At 41.5% G+C, this 24,063-nt stretch overlaps 2 protein-coding genes across 6 annotated transcripts in view; one reads left to right on the forward strand and one right to left on the reverse strand.

Moving 5' to 3' along the window:
- DCP2 (decapping mRNA 2) overlaps nt 1–10,373 on the forward strand; it is a 51,248-nt gene extending 40,875 nt beyond the window's left edge. Inside the window, exon 11 of one of the 2 annotated variants that reach the window (XM_027100139.1) lies at nt 1,699–7,845. In XM_027100139.1, coding sequence (XP_026955940.1) covers nt 1,699–1,862 — 164 coding nt within the window. In that variant the 3' untranslated portion in view covers nt 1,863–7,845. Of the gene's footprint in view, nt 1–1,698; nt 7,846–9,441 lie in introns of those variants that run through there. The other variant, XM_027100145.1, reaches the window with a different exon arrangement.
- A 1,221-nt stretch (nt 10,374–11,594) lies between these two features.
- MCC (MCC regulator of Wnt signaling pathway) overlaps nt 11,595–24,063 on the reverse strand; it is a 432,932-nt gene continuing 420,463 nt past the window's right edge. For 2 of the 4 annotated variants that reach the window (XM_027100138.1, XM_027100137.1), the window contains exons 16-17: nt 17,092–17,214; nt 15,431–15,611 (exon numbers count right to left, since the gene is read on the reverse strand). In XM_027100138.1, the coding sequence (XP_026955939.1) occupies nt 15,431–15,611; nt 17,092–17,214 (304 nt within the window). Of the gene's footprint in view, nt 15,612–17,091; nt 17,215–24,063 lie in introns of all 4 variants that reach the window. The other 2 variants (XM_027100123.1, XM_027100130.1) reach the window with 2 other exon arrangements.

Raw genomic sequence — 24,063 nt, forward strand, 5'->3', positions numbered from 1 at the left:
CTTCTCCACCCTCAGTTATGAAGAGTAGGTGTGTGATCTGATTTGGAAAGTAATGTTGAGGAATGTAGAAAGCTCTTTGTAAATACTGATTTAATAGATGTCATTTGGAAGTGCAGTAGGCTATTTTTTTCTTCGGTCCTGTTTTGAATGGTATGAAATTCTCTGTGCAGTAGGTAAGCATTTATTTACCATCTAGATTTAAGGCTTTCATATAGAAAACTCTTAAGAATTGAAAAGCATTATAATTATATTTTCTTGCATTACTGTTTATGATTTAAGCAAGATAGAAGCTATATTAAAAGAGATGCTTTGGGGACTTCCCTGGTGGTCCAGTGGTTAAGACTCCGTGCTTCCAATACAGGGAACGTGGGTTCGATCCCTGGTTAGGGAACTAAGATCACACATGCCTGCGGCACGTCCAGGAAAAAAACAGAGAGAGAGATCCTTTAACCCTGTTTTGGAAAATTAAGTGTAAGAAGTTGGAACTATCATTAAGTTATGGTGGTAGAATTCCTCTTAGTTGGACTTTTCTGGCCACCTTAGGTGCTGTGGGCATGATAGGCTGATAGTTGAAGTAATGTAACTTCAGAAATCAATTATTTCACAAAATCTTTAAAAAGCCATATGTTTAGGAACATTAAAGAAGGCACAGTATAATGTATATCCAACTTAGTTAGGCATGATTCAGATATATAAAATTTTGAGTTGTCTTGAGAAGGAAGTATAAAAGTGTTCTTATCCTGGGAAACCTCGTATCAGACTTTATTTCTGCCTCAACCTTTTGGTGTCTATTCCAAACCTACTTTCCTGGTCAGGTCCCTGTTCTACTTTAAGGGGGAAAAAAAAAAGCCCTGATAAGTTGGAGTTCTGTTGTACTATGATTTTGAAAATTTGGATTTTTCTTTAGGTTGACATACTCACTGAATATTTAATAACCTCCAGCTTTATTTTTCTAGAATTGGAATCTTTACAGATCTTACATTGTAATTATAATCTTTATAATGTTTACATTTTGATCTCTATCAAGAAGCTCCCCTTATGTTGGCACAAAATACAAATATAGGTGGTAAACAAAGGTATGCCCAGTTTTAAAATTAATTTATTTTTGGCTGTGTTGAGTCTTCGTTGCTGCACACGGGCTTTCTCTAGTTGTGGTGAGCAGGGGCTACTCTTCATTGCAGTGTACGTGTTTCTCATTGCAGTGGCTTCTCTTGTTGTGGAGCACGAGCTCTAGGTGTGCTGGCTTCAGTAGTTGTGGCACATGGGCTCAGTAGTTGTGGCTTGCAGGCTCAGTAGTTGTGGCGCACAGGCTTAGTTGCTCCGTGGCATGTGGGGGATCTTCCTGGACCAGGGCTCGAACCCGTATCCCCTGCATTGGCAGGCGGATTCTTAACCACTGCACCACCAGGGAAGTCCCTAGGTATGCCCATTTTTGAAAGCAGGTGAATATTAAGGGTCTTAAAATAAAGGCTGAGATTAAGATTTTGAATGTTTGTTTGGAATAAGCAATAATAGATTAGAAATTCACTTGAGTACCAGTTTAGGGAAAGGAAGATATCTTGGTGGTTCTACTTAGGTTACATTTAGAGTGTGGGGAGATGAATATATACTGCACATGGATTCCTTTATAACAAAAGGTGAAGGGCAAGATTTGATTTCTTACTGTTACTGAGCTTATTTATTTTGTTTTTTAAGCAGATGCTGTATATGACTTACCTTGCTCCGGTGAAGACCAGTTGCTAGAACATGCCGAGGGCCAGTCTGTGGCATGTAATGGACGTTGCAAGTTCCCCTTTTCATCCAGAGCCTTTTTGAGTTTCAAGTTTGACCATAATGCTATAATGAAAATCTTGGACCTTTGATAGCAACAAATGTGTTGTGGAAGTTCCAAGATCAGAGACTTGTTGCATTTGAGTGGGTGTCTCTTTGAGCCTTACCTTTCTCAGGTGTTTTAAAGAAATGCAGGGAGGCAATGATGTTTCTGAAGAGATGTTCTATGTGCAGAAGAGAGAGTAGAAAGAAACATGAGTTTGCACTGTAAATGCAGTTATAACTTTTTATACATACGTACCTTTTCAGTGTTTGGCTAATGAATTTAAGTTGCTTTTTATGAGGGCATTTTTTTCTGTGTGATTATGGTTTTTATTTTGTATTCTGGTCAAGAAAATAGTGTTTGAGTCATCACTAACAGCTAAGTTAATGGGAATGCTCCATCAACCCATTACAGTGATTGTATTGATAACTACTAGTTTCCTTATATTGAAAATTTTAAAAGAAACTTAAAATACACAATTATTAAATGAATACAAGAGCTGAAATGTCACAGAAGTCAAGATTGCAGGTCATCTGCTTTGGTGGCATTTTGTGCCTATCTCTGCTTCTAACCACTTAGGTTTTCTAATCCTCCTCTGCTAGGAGTTTTGTTAAGGTTTTATTTAGAGTCAGCATCTGCTATACAATGTTCACGTTCAAAATGAACTCTCAGCACTTCATTAAAGGACAAAGTCCTCAGCCTGGAGAGGGACTGAGTTGGTTGGGCGGGGAGTTGATGCTCTAATTTTGAATTGTGCTGTGTGCAGTCAGTGAACCTGGGAGACCGCGGAGAGAGGGTAGTGGGGAGAGAGCACGGGGGCTGGGACCCCGAAACTGCTTTGGTCACATCTGCACCATCCTGCTGCCAGCCCCTTAGTATCATATGATGATTTTGTTCTTGTGAAACTTTATTCTGTATTAAGTTGTGTAAATATGTATGGAATACTGACATTATTAGGTTTTACATTGCATCTCAGTGTTGATCTCTGGAAACTGATGTTATATTAGGTTCCAATTTGCAGTAGTAGCAGAGACTGACACACTTTTATTAGCATGAAGCCCCTAGATGATGGAGCCAAAGGGAAGGGTATGCAGTGTACCCAAGTACAGATAAAGCATTTCACTAGGGGAGGATCAGAACACGGAAGTAACGTGTATAATTCACTCCTAGGAATGTATTTTGCTCCTTTAGGATTCTTAAATCCAAATAAGGATGGCAGTGCCCATTTAAAGAAGGATTTTAGCTATATAATTGAGGACAATCACCAGGGCTTTAAGGGGCTTTAGTGTTTGGGCTGCTTCTAACCTCATTGAAGGTGTTTCTTTGGGGGTTGCGGGGAGAGTGTGAGCATATGCGTGCGTGTGCTTCTGTCATGTGGGTTTTAAAAATCTTTTTTACATGTGGTATCCACAAAATATATCTCTGCTTGTAAATTTTATTGTAGAAATCTTTATTCTGTATAGATAGCCTATTTAATAGGGGTTCTATTTAACCCGGTGGGACTTTCAAAAGAAGTGCTATTGTAAGGAGTTCACTTGGTATTAATTTGCTTTAGCTTTTCAATGGCTTGATTTTAAAGGAGAAATTCTATTTATTAATACAAGTGTCACCCTCCTGGTGCTAAGCAGGATAATTCAGTTATAGCAGTGTGTTTAGAATTAGGTTACTCACAATCCTGCGTCTTTTAATGTGACAAATTTGTGAATCCTTCTGTGACCTTTTAAAAATGCATTATATGATTGCATTAGGAAGCTCTTAACTGTTCTTTCCAAAAATACAGCTGCTTTGCTTGGGTCTCCTTGAGCCATATTTTTAGTTGGTCCCAGCATTCCAGATTTCTGTTAAATTATGAACAGAAACAGTGAAAACTGTTTGCCTGGCAGGTAAATCATTTTCACTCATTTACTGCCATCTGGAAACTTTAATTTTTAGTGATTTTTGTAGGGGTTTTCCCTTTTTAAGTGAGTGCTTTGGTCAGTCTTTCTGGTGCCTCAAGTTGGAACTTTCAGCTCTCGATACTAAAGCAGAAGAGATTAGTTACCAGAAGTATGGCCTCCAATGGTGTTGAGCCTTTTCAGGAACCAACAGATGATCTCTTTTCGATAATGGTAGTTTAACTATGGTTAAATATTATTGCTGTTGTGCTGCTTCATTTAATGCACTGTGGGTGGAACAAAATAAGGGTCTTGTTGGAATGGAACTTTGGTAACTTGAGGCTTTTAGCTTTCTTGACAGTTTGAGATTTAAAAAAATGTTAAAAGATGCGATTTAAAGTTTATGTGTGTGATGTGACTTAACTATGCAGAAAATGTATAAGTTGGATGTACATGTTTTATGTACTTCTGCTATACTTATTCCCTCAAACCTGTGTATTAAGTTTCTCAGTGTTCAGGTTACCTTGAGAAAGGCCATGCTTAGCATAGAACTAGCTTTCTCGATTGAGAAATTTTAGCACGGTTTGAAGAAATCAAGTGATAAAGGAGAGTGCTGAATATGCAGTACTTGACTTCTGTGTGCTGCGTTTTAAGAAGCTAGATGAGAAAAGTGTTGGGTTGGCTTCATTATGTTTTATGTCTTTGAGAGAACAGGTCTTTCGAATCCACTTTTTCAGTGTTCTTATGTTCCAGCCTTATATGTTCCAAGGTTCAGTGCACTGTGAATCTTTTATTTTTTAAAATTTCTTAGGTGCTTTTATGTGTAACTGTAGTGATTTGTAAGATGTTCAATGAATTGTTTTTGTACTTAACCATTGTAATCCAGAAGATAGGGGTATGGTTTACATGCTTTCAAAATTTTTGTTCAGAAATAGCAAATGAATGGTTTTAGGATTACAAACCGTGATGCTCTCCTGAGACATGAGCATTTGGGGAAGTGTGAGAACCTAATAGAGCTCTTTTAGCATGGGTGAAATTTGAATGAAGATGTTTGAAAATTAAGTTGCTTTTTCATGGTTATATATAAAGGTGAGTTTCCTGTGCTGTAAAGGAATGGTGGTCACTGCTTGCTGCTTTGAACATGGATATCCTTATTTTTCTATTACATATCAATTAGTAAGTACAGATGATGAAGATGTATAACAAAATTTTATTGGGTTGGTATTTTGTCTTTTAAGTCTTTAGTAATTTGTATGTTAATATCAAAAAACTCCTCAAATCTAAGTGAATAGCATCCTTCCACAGGATTAAATTTTTCTATAAAACTTAATACATTGTGGTAGTCTTTAGAAAAGTTCAGGTCTGACTGCATATGTACATTTAAAAAATTAAAAACATTTCATTACGTATTCCCTCACCTTTTTTTCTGTTTGCTTCCAACAGTTAACTTGAACAGTAAGGAGCAAAGTTAGTTAAAAAATTAGACTTTTTGCCGAGTTATTTTTCTTACTCTGATGACATCTCTTGGCTTTTTATCTTTATTTTTGTACCAGTGGACCTCCCTCTGCCCACTCAGAGATTTTGTTTTGATTGACATCTATTGTCTTTGTATTCCTTGAGGCAGTGTTTTCTTCACATATTAATCATAGTTAAAAGGTCAGATTTGTTAACATTTTTCTGATTGAAGAAAAATAAGTGTTACCTAGCAATTCTGACTTGGATATTTTCTAGCCTGGGGAAGGGGGCTCACGTGTCACTGTAACTTTAGATTAATGGTGAGCAGGACAAAGTCTTGTTCCGTCTGAAGGTGTCAATACTCTGTAAGTACCTGTCTCTAGGTAAACGGGTGTTAGTAAGTAACAGTTTTGTTAAACTTTATTCCTGATCATTTGGTAAAGCCTAGAGTTCCTTACTTTGTATTCTGTCTGTAGACTTTAAGATATATTTGTATAGTTGCCAGGAATTCTAAAAATGAGATTATGATGGGCTTTCTCAGCATCTTTTTCTTCTTAGAATTGAGTTGCTCTTGAAGTTTGTACTCCTCTGTCATAAAGATGGCAGATTGCAGATGGACAGTGTAGGTTCTGTCTAATGCTTTCAAAGTAGAGTTCTGGATTGCAGTTTCAAAAAATATGATAGGTTTATTATTATAGAATAAAAGTGCCCTGAAGGAAGAAGATAGCTATAGTTGCTGGGCAAAGAAAGCATGAAGAAGAAATTTTAGAAGATAAAATCAATTATTGAGTGCTGTATGATGCACGAGGCTAGAAATGTGATCATTGCCTAGCCCAAGCAGAGTCTAATATATGTGGCCATTACCAAGCGTTTTCTGGCTCTGGGTATAATTTTTTCTAAGTATGGTTGCCAAGCAATCCAGTAAATCTAATGTAATTTTTCTCACTTTAATGATCAGTGTTTGGGAGTCTGGTCCTTCCTATGCTGATTAGAAGTACACGGCTTTCTTACAGGAACGCAACCCAGAGTATACACAGCCGTAATCAGCTGTGTGTCATAGTCCCTTCACATGGTAGCCATATATTTGTCCTGAATAGTGATGCTTTCCGTCTAGTTTCCTGTTGCAGACAGTATTTATTACTGAATTGGTGGTCTGTAGCTAGGGAACAGAGTAAAGCTACCTCCCCTGCCTGGGAGTGGACTTGAAGTGTTGGCTTCCACCAGCTTTGTTGCTCAGACTTTAACATAAGGTACAGAGAAGTGTAAACAAAAAACTACGATAAATTATGAAAGTTTTATCTTGAGAAAACATTCATAATTGACTCTTTAATCTGGGTTCCTTATGAAATCACCAGTAAAGAGATTTCATTTGTCTTGGGTCTTCTGTTGTTAGCAGAGGGCATGGTCTAGCTATGGTAGCTTGAAAGCACAATCTAAGAGGAATTAACCTTAACAAGGTTGCATTAGCTGTGTAGTGCTGGTCAAGTGTGCTCTGGGAAAGGGACTGAATGCAGAAGTCAACTGCCTATGTTTGTAACTTTGTTTTGCGTGGACCCTCCTGTTAGTAGCCTTTAATCCTTCAGTCCAGTGGAAGAATAAGGCCCTGAACATATACTTGATGCTTTTTTGGTGTTTGGGTGTTCTTTTGGTTATTGGCCTCTGTCCGGTGAGTGCTGTTTGAAGACCTGTTGTTTCTTAATCCCTTTTCTGGGGTGACTGATCAGGAAGCGGCCATTGAGTCTGTCCCATGCCACCTGTACCCTGTCCCTACTCCCCCCCGCCCCCTCAGTGCCCACCCCGTGTCGGTTTTTCTCTTTCGGTAAAAGAATCTTTTTTTTTTCCTTGTGATGCATCCCTATGGTGTATCTGCCCCTGTGGGAATTTACAAGCAGTGATTGCATCTTAACTTTGACCGTTGGGCCATGAGCAGTTAGGAGGGCTGTGGATGCCTGTGCTATTTTATTTTAGTCTCTCATGCAGGTAGCTGTCACATTGGTTTGGGAACAAAGGAAACTTCTCTGTAGTTCTAGGGCAAAATGGGCAGTATTCTGCTGGTCTTTGAGAGGTCTCAGTTAACATTCTTCGGCTGTGGACTTTTTGACAGGATGTAACATTTTAGTGTACTTACAATGAATTGAATCTGAGTTTCTAAAACAATCTATAGCTGCAAACGATGGTGTGAGACATTTTTGGCACAAATCTTCATTGTTAGTCATTTCTTAAGCTTTAAGATATTAGCTAGATCTTTGTAAAATGATATCTGCGCTTACTATGCTTTTGTGATATTTAGGAATAGATTGTGGATGGCAGGAAATGGAAGCAAAGGTTCTCAATTGTGAATGAAATTGAGAAAGGTAGTAACTATTCCTCAGCAGTTTGGTTAGTTAGATGTGTTAATATTGAATACTTTTGGAACAAATGAATAGCCGTACTCTTCATGTCTTAACACATACGATATGCACTGATAGAAAAGCACAAAAGACCTATCTGCAGAGTTTCTTTGTGCATTTCACTACTGTCCTAGGGCACTGCTGTCTCTGGTGGTCATTTTAGGTTTGTGTTTGGATCTTGCACAAGTACCTTTTAATTTCAAATGCGAGAGCCCAAAGAACTGATTCTTTTACTTTTTTGCTAATTTCATTTCAAAGTTAGGACAGGAGACAGGTAACCTGACTTCCATTTTATAAATATTATAAACTGTTTTTCTTCAGTAATAAATAGGGAAGGAAAATAAAACCATGAACTATTTTGCATATACATATATTTGTGTATATATATATGCACAATATACATATTTTTTCTAATTGTTTTTGAAGTTTGCTCATTAGCTTAATACTTTATAAAAAATTCATCTTTGCTAAATATTGATTCATACAACTCAGATTTTTAATTTTACCTGTTTAATGAAAATTTAAAAGTCTTATTTCAGAATAAAATGATTAATCAAATGGAATTATGGTTCATGTGTTAACTAAAGTGACCATCCAGTTTAGTTTGGATGGGAAAGGGAATAAGAATTGATTTCTTTATATTTCCTGCCTATTTCCAAAACAAGATTTGAAGTGTCTTTGATGCTGTGGAGACTAGGTAATGTTCATGGAACATACGTAGTCGTAAAACAGTTTTCTTGGGGGTAGGTTTTAGTCTGAAAAAGGTGAAGATATTTATGCTGAGTCATGGACTGACAAAATCTGGTAGAAAAAAATTGATGAAATGGTTTTGCTAAACATGATATTCCACTTGAGAAAACTGAACTTTAGAGTCAATGTGATAACTAAATAGGTTTGTAAACTTTATTCAGCAATAATTTTTGTCTCATGTAAAATGATTTAACATTTAATTTTTACCTTAATTATAGCAGCATTTTATTACTTTACCTTCTAGGGCATTTTAATGTTTCGAGAAAGACTGTGTAAGTAAACCATTGGAGTGATTCTGTCCATGGTAGTAATGAAGTTTTTTTTTTTTTTTTTTTTCGCGGGCCTCTCACTGTTGTGGCCTCTCCCGTTGCGGAGCGCAGGCTCAGTGGCCATGGCTCACGGGCCCAGCTACTCCACGGCATGTGGGATCTTTCCGGACCGGGGCACGAACCCGTGTCCCCTGCATCGGCAGGCAAACTCTCAACCACTGCGCCACCAGGGAAGCCCAGTAATGAAGTTTTTGGTGCTTGTTTTGATTGTGAAACATTTAGGAAAAGCAGAAAAGGAACCCCCAAATCAGCCTTGTTGGTGCACCTTATAGTTCAATGAATCGATAACCTTTAGAGTGGTATTACTTATTGTGTTTTCAGGGCTTATTACATTCTGACTGAATAGTTTTCTCTTTTCCCCTCAGTGTTAATGAAAGGATAAGGATTTTACTTCTATTGATTTTTTCACTTATATTGAGTGTGTCTATCATAAGTAAAGGATTTCCAGTGACTCATGTTTATGAATCAGGAGTTTAAATGTTTGCAGGATTACTGCACTTCCAAAGTTGACTAGAAATGCCAGCTGTATTCTCCACTGAGAAAATGAACAAAGTCCTGTGTCTTAACAGTTATGCTCTTTTTGAAAGCTTTTGATGTAAATAACACCATTTGAGAAATGAGAAACCTTCTATCTTAAATACGGTTTGAATGATGGAAGGTTTCCTTTGTATTTTAAAACATTTTTACAGTTGATTGATCAAATATTGGCTTTCTGTAAAAACATTATCATGTTAAATTTACTCTTTGTAGTGCAATATCAATAAATTTTGCTGCTTGGGCAGTTTTAATTACTACCTTAACCTGGCTTCTGCTACTGATACTTGTTGTAGGTTGCAAGTTGCTCATATTTTGGCTGCATCTCTCTGGACCAGTAAAAAAAAATGACAAGTATGAGATAAAGGTATGTTTATGTGATAGGAGGAAATATTAAGGGTAGAGTGTCGTCTCTGCAAAAATGAAAACTGGTATGTATTCTCCATCTCAGTTTATGGTTTGGTTGTTGATTTTTAAAGCAAGGTTATATTGTGAGTTAATTAGATACATAAAATCCAACAATTCTTCAATTTGTATTAGAGCCTGGTTTTCTAAATAGAATGCTTGCCAGTCCTTGGATCTCAGGGGTCAGAGAAATACATTCTTCCCTACTAGAGACCGCAGCTGTATGATATGATAGAAATTTTTATTTAAGATTTTAAGAAAGGAGAGTAACCAAGGTGTTATGCTCTTACTGTCAAAGGTACTTTGCTTTGATAATGAGAACTGACAACACTGTAGTAATAGTCTAACATCAGACACCTTGCAGAGCTGCTCATCATCCTTCTTTAGAGGCATGGGTGACTTTCCAGCTCATTGTTATATTCCCTCTTTCAGTAACTTTTTGTTATATTCCCTCTTTCATTAACTTTTAAAGAGGAAAAAAGATGCAGATCCTTCAATAGATAATTAACTCTGCGTTCATACCAAATCAGAAAAGGCAGCCCAGTAGACATTGGCGATAAATGAGGTTTCTTTTGGCTGTTTGTTGGCCATTTTGACCTAATACAGTCTGTCTTGTAGTTTCCCGCTTTGATGAGGGCTCGTGATGTAACTATGAAACCTGCGATGTTTGATATTAAATGTTAGACACACAGTATTACAGGACAGCCGTATCCTTCAGTGAATACAGTTAAAGCACATTATCGAATTAGAAATCTTTATTCAGAATATAAGATTGTTTGTAAAATATTATAAATGTCTCTGTATAAATAAATGGATTTTTTTTAAACAATTCTATATCAAATAACACAAAGCTATTTTACAGCAGCTAAAACTAAAGGCATCTGGAAACATTTAAAGCATACAAGTGAAGAAAAAATTACAAGGTATAGTACAGTGTTAAAGGGCAACCTTAAAATGAGACTTTAATACAGTAGAACAATACTGACAAATGCAAACTTAGTCACATGTGCTTTAATAACTGACAGTACATTCAAGCAGCTTAAAAGTAGCACATTTTCAAATAATAGGAAACAAAATCTCATGCAAAGTAAGTCTTGACAATGTCTAAAAACTGATTAGACATAGAAGAGTGAACATGTTTCATCATCTTTGCACTGGGTTCAAAGAGAAGCAGATTATTAGGGGCTCCCGAATGGCTGTCCTGACATGAGCACTATAAGTGAATACTATGAGTTCTACAAACAGAACATTTTCCACGTGGATCTGATTTGCAAAAAAGTGCAAAAGTGAACAGTAGAGCTGGGATAACTAAGCAGGTCATCAGTATGAGGGAATTTTGTCTCTAGCTTGCTTTGTACTGCTGAGCTGGTATTTCAGATGATTAGTGGATAAATGATTTTGTAGCAACCTTGATGATCCAGTAGCAGTTGCTATTACTGGGCCAGAAGGATTTCTTGTCTTGGTCCTATGCAAAATCTCACTCAGATGCAATGTGACAACTTATCCAATGTAACCCTTCACCAAAAATAGTTGTCGGTATGCGAAACTATTTTTCTCTACACAAGAATTAGCAAAAAATGAGAATACGTGAACAGCTGCTATTCAACTTGTATTCTTTTCCACGTCCTTAATGTTTTAACAGCCACTGAGTGCTCAGTGATGCTGTGGTGGCTACAGCCAGCATTATATTAATTGATAATTCTGGCGCCAATTCTGAAAAATTAGTGTTTGGCAGCCTAAGGCATCCCCATTCATCTCCTAGTGAATAAGTATAGTTAGTTAGAAAGTTAACTTCAAGTGTGTGAAATAGGAACTTCAGAAGGTGACAGGTTCAGCCCGGCCTATGTGAACACAGGATTTCAGTTAACTATTATAGGATTTTGATAGACTTCAATAAGAATTGTGTACAGCAAAGGCATAATTTGTGTTTTGTAACAAGTGATGCCTCCGCAAAGTAGTGCCCAGCAAGTCTCCGTGAAAGGTGGTAACAGTATCATTTCCTGTCAACTAGGCCATTCCATTGGAGAAATAAAAAAATAATTGCTACATGATTTTTTCAGAATTTTTTACAGTGTTGTTTTACCAAGCTGTCACGTGGTGCAGAAAAACAAAAATGTTACTTATGCTTCCTCCCCACCCACAAAATCCTTGGCAACCCTATAGGATGCACCCTAATTAAAATTCAATTCAGAAATTTCAATCATCATAATTCTCTCCCCCTTTGGGCTCTAAAAACTGTCTAATTAAAAGCTGTTTGCTGCATCTACAAATAGGTGCAGCTGTAAACTTAGGGAACATGACCTTTGTTCACTTTATAGAGAGTTTAGTTTCATGGATGAGCCATAATCCCAGCTATGCATTTGCAAATAGTTTATGGAAAAAGCTTAGGGCTTTCAGAAGTCATAATAATAAAAGTTTGGGTGTCTTCTGTAGTCTTTCTCATTACTTCACTTAAAACACAAGCATGATACCCCAAACTCTTGAGAGCTTTAAGATATTTGATAGAATTAAAAAATAATTGCAGGATAATTTCTGTGGGCCATAGGAGACAATTCATGCCATCTACATAGGCAATCCAGCCCAGATCGGGTAATTATGAGGCATTTTTTTCACTTGAAATAATGTAATCTATATGCAGCTGGGAACTAGGAGACTTTCCTGTGATTTCAGGTTTTCCTTAGAATAGTAAAATCTTTACTAGCCTCATCCTAAAAAGAAAGCCTCATCAGCTCTAACTTGGACTGCCTCCCTGGAGAAGGGGAATGTCCCTGTAAAGTCTTGCTGTAGGCTCAGAGGAAGACTTAGTAAGGTATGCATTATCTCACAGGAGGATTAAGCAATTATGTTTAACTGCCGCTTAATTTTTTATTATTCTACCATTCCAGTTTCAGGCAGCATGGATATTAACTTCAGAAACCTGACATGCTAGCAGATGAGAGTGAATATGCAACAGTTAATTATCTGCATTGGCAATGATAAAACATCTAGTGTACCTCTGAGGTAGGGAGGACATGATAAATCCCAACTGTCTGATCACATAAGATACATAAGCATCAGTAGCTTTTGGTGTAAATCTCAAAAGGGAATCTTACCGCCTACAATTCCATGGCAGTTTTGGTAGCTGGTGCACATGGGGTTCGGCAGAACATCAGATCCGGTTGGTAGGTGCACGTGTTGATGGCACTCCAGCAACAGACAGAAGTCTCTTTTACTTGAGATTTTTGCCTCAGTGTAGTAGTGGGAAATTATACTCCAAGGGAACTTTCAAATGGGTCCTTTCTTCTCATGCCTATTTCTCTAAGAGCCAGAGACAACTCTGAACAGCGAAGGTGACTGCCTAAAAGGGTTAACCACTGAGGATTAAAACAAACATATGAAAGTCGGAACATTTTTAACCTTGTACAAGTTATAATTAGGATCACTGTTTACCTCTGATGGAGATGTTAATATAAACCAGCTCCTATTTAGAAAGAAAAATTCAGGTTATAAAAAAAGAAAATGATCCAGGCACCTGTAATCATTTATTTAATCAATGCGGTTTTAGTAAGCCCTGCAATTAACATAATAACCAAGTGCCCGTAGGTTCACCTTCAACAAGGACTGTGTCTTAGGGGAGTATGTGAAAAATATAAGGAAAGGCAATCAACTATTTAATAGCTTTTATTCTACACATTTATAAAAGTAACAGTTTTGCCAGGGAAATAGTTTTCACCCAACCACCATATATCTGAAAGTATTACGCTGAAGTATAAACTCAAAATGAGGCCAAGTAGGCTCAGTAATACTGGGGCTCATAATGTAGGAGCTGAGACTTCCCAGGTCTGGAGGAGTTCCATGACCCTAGAAGAGCAGGTTCTGTTTTCACTTGGAGCAACAAGAATGGTAGACAGAGGTCCTGCATCAGCTACACTTTTTAGTGTTGGTGAAAATGAAAACCATCCGTTTTGATACCTGTTCAATCACACAAGAGAAAGCCATGAATGGTTCCCCGCTTTGCACAGTCCAGTTTGCTTAGGGAGGACGTTTTCCCTGGGCATGTTGGAAAAACGGGGAAAACCATGATTTCATGTTACACCTTTTTTTGCACACACTTTTCAGCCAAATCATTTTCCTTGTAACAAAATGAAACTATCTGAAGAGTAAAAATTGACTTAATGTCATAAGAACCAAGTTTACCTGATTCTACAGAAACAAATTTACCTGAATTTTATAGAAACACAAGCCAGTGGGTACTTCACAGCATCCAAAAGCTGGGTCTTTCACACTGGTACCAGTTGATTTTTTTTTTTTTGAATATGGGGCAGCCTCACTGCTGGCCTGAGAAAGAAGGGTAGTTGCTTTGGGATAGAACTGCTCTGCCTTCCAAGATGGTGGCTAGAGTGTCCTGCCCCATTGTGCAGAAGGCTGAGGAACTTGTGTCATGCCCTCTGAAAGCAGCTCATGGACACGGGGAAGTGAATGCAGTGACCTGGTCATAAGCAAAACATAGTGAACTGTGGCATTGGGCATATTTCTCATAGGTGACTTCAGGTGCTACAGAATAAATGGCAAGTGGTCCTTTAAGATGTATCAGTCAGCGTACGGCAGCGACAGAAGAACTGAAAAAAGTGAAAGGTGCAACAGGGAAGGTTATAGTAGAAAAGGGATGAAGAATTGATTTTAAAATGGAAGCCCTTCCTGAAAGAATTCAGGTACTTTGTTCCTGCCCAGTCCTGTCAGCATTTTGCTTGAAATTTCCCCTGTTGAAACACCATATGCTACCCATCACCGTGTCTCTGGGGGATAAAAAGAGGCCTCAACAGCCCTTCCCTCACCCCCTGCCCTTTGTAAGAGGAGTGTAGCCTGCAAAACATTATCTACTCAGCATCCTGCCTCTTGCCCTTAGAGCAATAGAGGCAGGTCCAGACCTAACTACATGTTCATGTGGATGAGCTTTGATTCGTGTAGAACAGCAATTATGTAGTGCCCTGGGGTGGTGGAAAGTACGAATGCGTCTCTGCTCCTGACAAAAGTTTAGTTCCCTTACTCGTATCAACGGGATTCTCTCAGCTCCAAGCCTTGGCTGTTAATAAGGCTCCACCAGGATGGGGAAACCTCAGTCTAAAGAGAGCTGCCTGCCCAGGCCTGCTTTCACAGTGAGAGGTGAAGGAAGTTCTCATTCTCCCACACAGAGTTGTTCAGACCCAACTGCTCTACCTGTAGCTTCAACATATCTGGGACTGTAAGGAACACCTGTGTGCCATTCGCCTGTGCTTGACATCCCAGAACACCTCTGAGTGACAGCCTGTGTCTTAAATGTTGATACCTGGGACTTGAAAACCAACGCCTGGCTGCAATAAACAAAGCAGCAGTTCTTCTAGATGCTGAGCACGGTCTCCGCACCACCCCCCTGCCCCACCCCCACCCCTGGGGCAGTTTTCCCCTGAAGGAGAAGGAAAGAGGAGAAATTAGGGATGTCAGAGATAAGGCTGCTGTCTGCCAAAAAGAGAAAAAAAGAATGGAAAATCTTGAAGAGGTGATGCCTGGATTATACCACCAATGCACAAGTTCCAGAACAGAAAGGTGGGAGAGTGATAGAGCCAGTGCTGAAAGCAGAAGCAAGACCTGCGGAGCCGGCACGCACACGGCAGGGGTTCCCACGCCGTCCACAGCCCAGGAGGGGAGGGGCAGGATCCTCTGGATACAGTCTACACCACGTCCCAGGGCCACTCGCCCCAGGGCTGAGTCCAGGGCACTCCACTGTCCACGTGCTGACCTACCTGCCAACCTTCCCTTTTCTCCTTCTCCCAACAGGTTACTCTGTCCTCTGGGGCCCCTCTCTCCTCAGCGACCTGCTAGACTTTAGCCTCCACGGACAGAACCGTGGAGCCTGAGTGCCGATTAAAGCGAAGTTTCGTTGGTGTGAGGCCTTGAGTTCTCCTCCTCCAGCAGAGCTATTCTTTGCTTTAGCATCCTCACTTGGGTCTCATGTCTCTCCACCATGGCCATCATCTGAGACTCCAGCTTCTTCAGTTTGTTTTGATGCTTCTTCTTTGCTTTCTCATAGGCAGCCACCAGGTTGCTATGTGGGAACAGAAGGAAATGAGAATGAAGATTTATCCTAAGTAGCACTGAGATGCACACTGTCCTGCCCACTGGGTAACCTGGTCCAGTAAGTACCACTCCAGACAGAGGACACTCAGCCTCTTCAGTAAGAATTTGAAATCAAGTGGTATTTCAACGCTCACGGTCACTCGTGTATTGACTTAACCACGATTCATTCAGCTTGACTGCTAGAGGCTTGTCACTAACGTATCGGGAGGGATTTAAACCAACAATCCAAACTGGCCACATCCAAAACAGATAAGCAGAAAAGGTAGCTGAATTCCAGAAATCTGTCATGGAAATACCAATAGTGGATCTACTTGCTGTTCCATGGCTGCTTGCAGCATGGTCAAGTGGCAGTTGCAGGAGGGAGTTCCTCACACACTGCAGTCTAAGTCACCTCACCTAGGATGAGGACAGAGAGGCACCAGCCGTTTCCCTTTATGCTTTGGGCTGACGGGATTCAGAGCACACAGGCCATAAGCTACTAATGCTGCCAGCCAAACACAGGCCTCTGGGGGAAGAGGGCAGGGGCTGAGCCCAGAGCTAGGTAAGTCCCCATACTCTCTCTGGTCCAAAACAGCACCCCAGATCCCTTCCATATACTGTTAGGTTCTCAAAGTGTAGTCTGAGAACCGACCCCCAGTATTCCCAAAGCCCTCTCGAGGGAAATCTGTGAGGTCCTTTATTTTCTAACTACAGATGTACACGAAGCTGGGTTTCCTCAGTATGTTTCAAAACCACATATTGCCTGGAGAAGCGGATGTGAGAATCTAGCTGTCCTGAATTAAACCAAATATTAAAGATATTTGTAAAATTGTAGAAGCAGTGCCACTCTTTTAATTATTTTTTGGAAAATAGTAATTTTTTAAATAAATGCCATTTGTATTCTATGTAGTGAGTTGTGGGGTGTTTTGTACATGAATAAAAACTTAAAATTTGTTTTAGTTTCTCAAATGAAATTTATCAAGACAGATAATTTTTAAGAACAAAACTCTTTGAGGTCCTTACTTTTTTACAGGGGTCACGAGCCCACAACGTTTGCGGCTGCTGTCTTAGAGCAATGCTCCCTAAAGTGTTCCACCCGATTTTTGAATGCTGCTCAAAAAAAAAGTTGTGTAGCCAGTTTTGCTTTGAAAACATTGGCTTAAACATAGGCTGATTTTTTTTTTTTTTTTAAACTGAATGACTTCTCAGAACCTTTCCTATATGAAGTGTTAGGAAGGGACCACAATCTGCTGCATCTCCCAGACACATCTGACCCAAGGACTTGTCCTTACGGAGCGTTTCTTAGGTTTCTGTGGAACACTGGGAAGTCATACCCTAGGGAAGGTCAGGCTCTAAGGGAGACAGCTGAGGATTCACTGTTCTCTACAGCTGATTTCCAGCAATTATGGAAACGTTCTCCCTGGTGTATAAGTCCAAGCACTGCTGTGGATTACAAACGGAGACTTTACCTGTTGGCTCGCTTCAGGTCATTAACGAACTCCGCCGATTGCTGGTGTCGGATTTCACTGCTCTTGGTGAGTCTTTCCAAGGCACTCACCAGCTCCTGAACTCTGGCCTTTAACTTCTTTTCTCTGTATCAAGGAGAGATGCAGCATGTTGTGAGTAACGTGAGAGAACGGAGATGGCTGCTACCCTGGCAGAGAGGAGGAAGGCTTAGCCTGCCAAGTCCAAAGGCAGGAGTACAGACCAAAGGGGAGACACCAGAGAGCACAAGAGCGCCCCTCTGCAGAGCCTGAACACCTCACCACCGCAGTCTCGAAGGCCCGCTGGAGTCTGCTTTTAATGATAAGGGCCCTTTAGAGATCTAAGTGCGTGTTGCAAAGGAATAGGACAGGAAGTTGTTTCTCGTCTTCCAGACGGAGAAGTTCCTTCCTGCTGTGGGCAGACCAGATACTCAGCAAGCAGAGTGCAGTCTGACCACAAACCCCTGTCCTGGTCTCTGTGCTCTTTTCCAAGTGTGCTAAGCATCTCCTGAACCATGCGGGGATTCAAGAGTATAAACCTGGCCTGGGTGCCTACCTGGGATGAGTCCCTTCTCAATGAAATCAACACAGTCCTACCAGGCAAAATAAAAAAAGGTGTGGTCGTGGTAGAGGGAGAATTGGTATTCTCATCCTTGATCACATTTCAAGTACGGAAGTTATATTCACGCTCATTCGACTCCCCCAGTCCCTGGCTTCAAGTTCCATTGGGTCTTTACTACTGCAGGAACCCAAGACAAGTGACTTAGGAGGTTTTTGGTGTCCAAGTCAGCTTACTGCCTTCCTCTAATTCCCCTGAGAGCACAGACCTGGGCAGGGAGGCGTCACCGAGCGCCCTCCTCCCTCCTGAGGTCCCCATCACAGGCACGGTGCCACTCTGTGTTCTGTCACACGTGGCACGCTCGGCACAGTCGGTCGTAATCTGCTCAGCAGACTCCCCCACCGGCATGCAGGCTCTAGGGCAGCAAGGACCTCATTTGGTTTCTTCCCTGACGTATCCTGAGTGCTGAGCGCCATGCGAGGGGATAGTTTCACAGTGACAACAGTTGTTAAAACAGGTCACTGAAGGTATGGGATACCTTGGAGCGTACTGAGTAACCAGGATTTATGGAAGAAACTCCTCTAAAAACAACTCATGAGTGTATGAGGAATGTAAATTAGCATGATGGTTCTGGAAGGCATTTGCCAGCATCTAGCAAAATACAAAATGAACCCATCCCTTGACTAAGAAACTTTATAGGAATTTTCCTTACAGAAACAGTATGAGTGTAGGTTCCTATACATGAGATGACAGTTGGATTCACTTCAGCTCTGGTTATAAGCTTAAGAATGGGAAACAACCAGGGGGCTGGTTAAGTCACTCAGGGTCTCCTAGTGGTTCTCTTGAAATGCTCTTCCCTGTTAATAAAGCATGCAGACTGACGTGCACTGGCACGGAAGAGCAGCTGATACACTGTCAAGCGAAAAGGGTGCGTTCCATTGGATGTCATGTTTGCAGAAACAACCAAAAATGTGTGAATAGCTGATACACTGTAGTGACTGACTAGAAGGCTAAACACTCAACAGTGCTGAACTCCAGGAAGGGGGATGACGGGACGCTTTCACTTTCTACCTGACTCATTTCGAGTTGCTTGAAGTGTTTATAATTTTGGATGCTTTTGTAAAGTGTGTGCAGAGTCTCAGTTGTGCTTCCTGTAGGATGGGCCTGGGGGGTGACCTTGAAGGGGAGGACTCGCAGGTGCTCAGTGGTTCAGCCCTGGTTCTCCCCTCCTGGCTTTTCAAGTATCTAATCTTTAACATTTCTGCCTCCAGCTACTGTAAGTGCAGTTCCAGCTTCCCAAATTCATTAATGAAGAAAGGAACTGCAACACAAAACTCCAGGCCTGCTTCTGTGAGTGAGGATAAGTAGCGCCCAGTGACTTCCTCCCACCAGCCCTAAAGGGAGCTGGAGGCCCCCCCCTCCCCCGCAGAGCCTTCCAGCTAGTGCCTCCTGGTTGCTGAGGTTTCTTCTGGGCCCTAGTGGCCACCAGGAAATCTCAGATCTGGCTGCATTTCCCACTGGAATCCCAGAGCGGCACCATTTCCCACCATAAGTGAGAATGGGTCTCGAGAGGGCGGCTCCTCCCTCCTTCCCCAGCCCATCCCCTCAGCCTTGCAGGCAGCCCTCCATCAGCTGAGGAAAAGTTAGGAGAGCATGAAAGCTTTCTCCCCTCTTCCCTCTGGCTACAAAGAATAGGGAAGGGTTATTTGTTTTACGTTTTGTTACTGTTTCAAATTCTTTTATCTTTATTCTGAAGTCGATTAATAGTGCAAAAGGAAAGAAAAAAATTACGAAGAGAATTTAAAATCTAACCATGAATTCAAATTCACAACATAAAACTGCCTGGAGTGATACGGCTTCTTCCACACCCCCTAATTACATCCACATCCCTGCCCCAACCCCAAAGGGCGAGTGTGGAAATCCCAGCTCCCGCAAAACGAAGGGCCCAGGCCCCTGGGGACTGGAGGGAACCTTCCAGAACTGGCAGGCTCCAATGGAGGATGGAACCCAGGAAGGCAAGAGAGGCCCTCAGAGACCTTGCCCAACCCTGGCTGGGGGTGAAGGGAGATGGGGACAGGGCTGGGAGTGGGGAGCCATCTCTGGGAGCTGAGAACTGTCCCCAGAACACCCGGAAGGGAGGGAGATGGGAGGGAGATGGGAGTGAACTGCTGTCCAAACACCAGGGTAGAAAACCATGATGCTGATTTATTTAAAGCTATAAAGACAGGCTAAACCTCAAACTTAAACCTAAAATGTGAGTTACTTTATACCTGTTTTTGTTTGAGCGAGGCAGACGCCTGCAGTACGAGTCATGCCTCTGGCGTCGCTTGTCTGGACAAATGCTAAACCCCTGTGTGGTAGCAACTCTAGGGCCGCTTCCCACACGCAGCCTAGAGGCGTCAGGAGGCCATTTGGGCACTTGAAACTCAGCCAGTCTGATCTGAGATGTGCTGTAAGTGTACAATACACACTGGAATTTGAAGACTTAATATGAAAAAAAGAAGGTAAAATAACTGAAAAAACATTGATTATATGTTGAAATGATAATATTTTAGATACACTGGGCTAAATATGTTAATTTCCCTGTTCGTTACAGTTTTTAAGGTAGCTACTAGAAAATGTAGTTACACACATCATGGCTTGCCTTTGTGGCTCATGTGATGTTACTCACGGACAGTGCTGCTCTAGAGCATGTGTTTATAGTAACAGTACCAGGGGTATCCCTGGATTCTGATTCAGTAGGTTTGGGTTGAGACCCAGGAAGTGCAGTTTCAAGAAGTGCTCCAGGGCTTCCCTGGTGGTGCAGTGGTTAAGAATCTGCCTGCTAATTCAGGGGACACGGGTTCGAGCCCTGGTCCGGGAAGATCCCACATGCCGCAGAGCAACTAAGCCCGTGAGACACAACTACTGAGCCCGTGTGCTGCAACTACTGAAGCCCATGCGCCTAGAGCCCATGCTATGCAACAAGAGAAGCCACCGCAATGAGAAGCCCGCACACCGCAACAAAGATCCAACACAGCCATAAATAAATAAATTTAAAAAGAAGTGCTCCAGGTGACCAAAACAGCACGGTATTGGCATAAAAAGAGACACATGATCAATACAACAGAATAGGGAGCCCAATTAATTTATGATAAAGGAGCCAAGTGTGTGTGTGTGTGTGTGTGTGTGTGTGTGTGTGTATAATGGGGAAAGAACAGTCTCTCCAATATATGGTCTCGGGAGAACTGGACAGCTACGTGCAAGGGAATGAAACCGGATCACTGTCTTACACCATACACAAAAATTAACTCAAAATGGATTAAAGACCTGGTAAGGCCTGAAGCCATCAAACTCCTTCCTAGAGAAAACACAGGCAGTAAGCTCCTTGACATCAATCTTGGTGATGATTTTTTGAATCTGACACCAAAAGCAAATATAAATAAATGGGACTACATCGAACTAAAATTCTGCACATCAAAGGAAACCACAAAATGAAAGGGCAACCTACTGAATGGGAGAAAATGTTTACAAATCATGTATCTAATAAATAAAGAATCCATACAACCCAATAGGAAAAAAACAACCTGATTAAAAAATGAGCAGAAGCCAGGGTTTGAATGAAAGAGAAAATTAAAAAAAGAAAAATGAGCAGAAGAGAGAAGATCTAAATAGACATTTTTCCAAAGAAGACAAACAGATGGCTAACAGGCATATGAAAAGATGCTCGACATCACTAATCATCAGGGGAATGCAAATCAAAACGACAATGAGATATTGCCTCATACCTGTCAGAATGGTTATTATAAAAAAGACAAGAAATAACAAATGTTTGTGAGGATGCAGAGAAAAGGGAACCCTGTGTACTGTTGGTGGGAATGTAAACTGGTGTAGCCACTATGCAAAACAGAATGGGAGTTCCCCAAAAAATTAAAAATAAAACCAACATATCCAGCAATTCCACTTCTGGGTATTTATCCAAAGAAAATGAAATCCCCACCCTGAAAAGATATCTGCACCCCCATGTTCACTGCAGCACTATTTACAATAGCCAAGATATGAAAACAACCTAAGTGCCCATCGGTGGATAAATGGATAAAGATGTGGGATACATACACAATGGAATATTATTCGGCCATAAAAAAGAGTGAAATTTTGCCGTTTGCAACAACATGGATGGACCTTGAGGGCACTATGCTAAGTGAAATAAGACAAAGACAAATACTGTATGATCTCACTTGTATGTGGAATCTAAAAAAACAAAAAGCAAGCTCATAGATACACAGAACAGACTGATGGCTGCCAGAGGTGGGGCTGGGGGCGGGCGAAATGGGTGAAGGGGGTTAAAAGGTACAACCTTCCAGTTATAACATAAATAAGTCCCGAGGATGTAATGTACAGCATGGTGACTAAACGTTACTGGACTGTGTATTTGAAAGGTGCTGAGAGAGGAGATCTTAAAAGTTATTACAAGTAAGAAATTTTTTTGGTAACTATGGTGACAAATGTTAACTAGACTTATTATGGTGATCATTTTGCAATATATACAAATATTGAATCATCACGTTGTACACCAGAAACTAATATTATGTTATATGTCTATTATGCCTCAATAAAAAAGAATGCCTCAGGTGATATTATTGTGCAAATTTGGGAAACTCTGGTAAGGCAGCAGTGCTATTTACCTGGGTCTACAAATGAGCTTCATGTGGTCTTGAACTCTCTGAATTTTTATGCAAAATTACACGCACGGTTCTACTTTTCTGAAGACCACAGCTTTCCTCTGATTTTCAAAGGAGGACCTGAAAAACACTGAGAGCCATAAACCTGCTAATCCAAGTCACTTTGGAACCTCAACCATTCATTTCCTGTTCCTTCTAGTTTCTGATTCAAATTTGCTTGGCTTTCAGTTCAGAAAGAATTTCTATGGTTTGTCTAGGTAATAAGGCTAAAAGGAACACTTTCATAGGCTCCGCGCAGATGAGAAAGTACAAATTAAACACTACATGTTCCACTTGCCCCTCCATGGTAATGTGTTCACACAACGTTTTCCGGAACGACCAGAACTGTGTAATCCCTTCCTTGTGTCTTCACACTCAGTAATACAGACCCTCAGGAATATGCACCTACAGCAGCAAGAAGACAATCCTGGCTCCTACTCTCACCACGAAGACCCACAGCCCCCAGCACACACGTGGGTTTCACTTACAGGTTCCGCCCCATCCCCAGGTTCATCTTTGGTCACAAAAGGTCCTCCGAATCTTACTTTAGCCACGCAGGCGGAAGTGCTTTTTATTTTTAACTGAAGCGTAATTGTCAGCAGTGGCATACACACAGGGGAAGTGAGAGGCAGACTCACAGTGGGAGTTTGCTGGTGACGAGAAAATCCAGGCGGGCAGCCTGGGCAGGGGACGGCCTCGCAGGCCTCTGCAGTGAGGCTGTCAGTGTGCCCAGGGGTCTGGAAGCAGAGTTCTCGGGGCCATCAGGGAGGAGGCTGCATTCTCCCGCAAAGAAAAAGGCCAGCCGCAGTGCTTTAATCACTAAGTCCAGATGAGGAGGCTGGGGAGGCAGGGCAAGAGCCCGGACCTGATGAGGTGGGCAGTGGCTGCACCGGCCAGGAAACCTTCCAGAGGAGCTGTAATCACACCAAACCGCAGGGGGTCGCAGCCACAGGACCTAGAATTTCTTTTCTTTTCTTTTTTGCGGTATGCAGGCCTCTCACTGCTGCGGCCTCTCCTGTTGCGGAGCACAGGCTCCGGATGCGCAGGCTCAGCGGCCATGGCTCATGGGCCCAATCGCTCCGTGGCATGTGGGATCTTCCCGGACCGGGGCACGAACCCGCGTCCCCTGCATCGGCAGGCGGACTCTCAACCACCGTGCCACCAGGGAAGCCCTAGAATTTCTTTGTAATTGCTCATTATGTGGAATTAGATAACGAGAGAATGGTCCGCCTGTGTGGTTCCTCTTCCTTACCTTCCATTACCAGGCTTCTGTCTCCACTGAAACTGCTCACGAGGCCACCGATGATCTGGGCATTGACACAATCAAGGGTCCCTCTCTGGCCTGATCTTCTGACGGCACCTTCTCTTCCTCGAGCGCCTGGATTTCATCCCACTTCCCCGGCTGTCCGTGTGGTCTTCTGCCCTGGTTCCTCATCCTCTCCTCCACCTCTACGTGCTGGGAGTATTTAGGACTTGGGCCTGGACCCTATTTTGTACCCCACCCTTTCTTGACTTGATTCTCTCCATTTGCATTTATTTCCCTAGAAACTACCTACATGCTAAAAACTTCTAAATCTTCAGGCCTTTCCGCAGAGCTCTGGAATTGTCCTTGTGACATCTCTACCTAACAGGCGTCTTCAGTTCAGCGTGTCCAAAGCAGACCTTCTGAGATGGCCTCCCCGACCCACGCTTCCTCGC

The sequence above is a fragment of the Aethalodelphis obliquidens genome, unplaced genomic scaffold, assembly GCF_003676395.1.
Source record: "Aethalodelphis obliquidens isolate GAN/ISIS:26980383/991018 unplaced genomic scaffold, ASM367639v1 scaffold4, whole genome shotgun sequence".
NCBI lineage: Eukaryota > Metazoa > Chordata > Mammalia > Artiodactyla > Delphinidae > Aethalodelphis > Aethalodelphis obliquidens.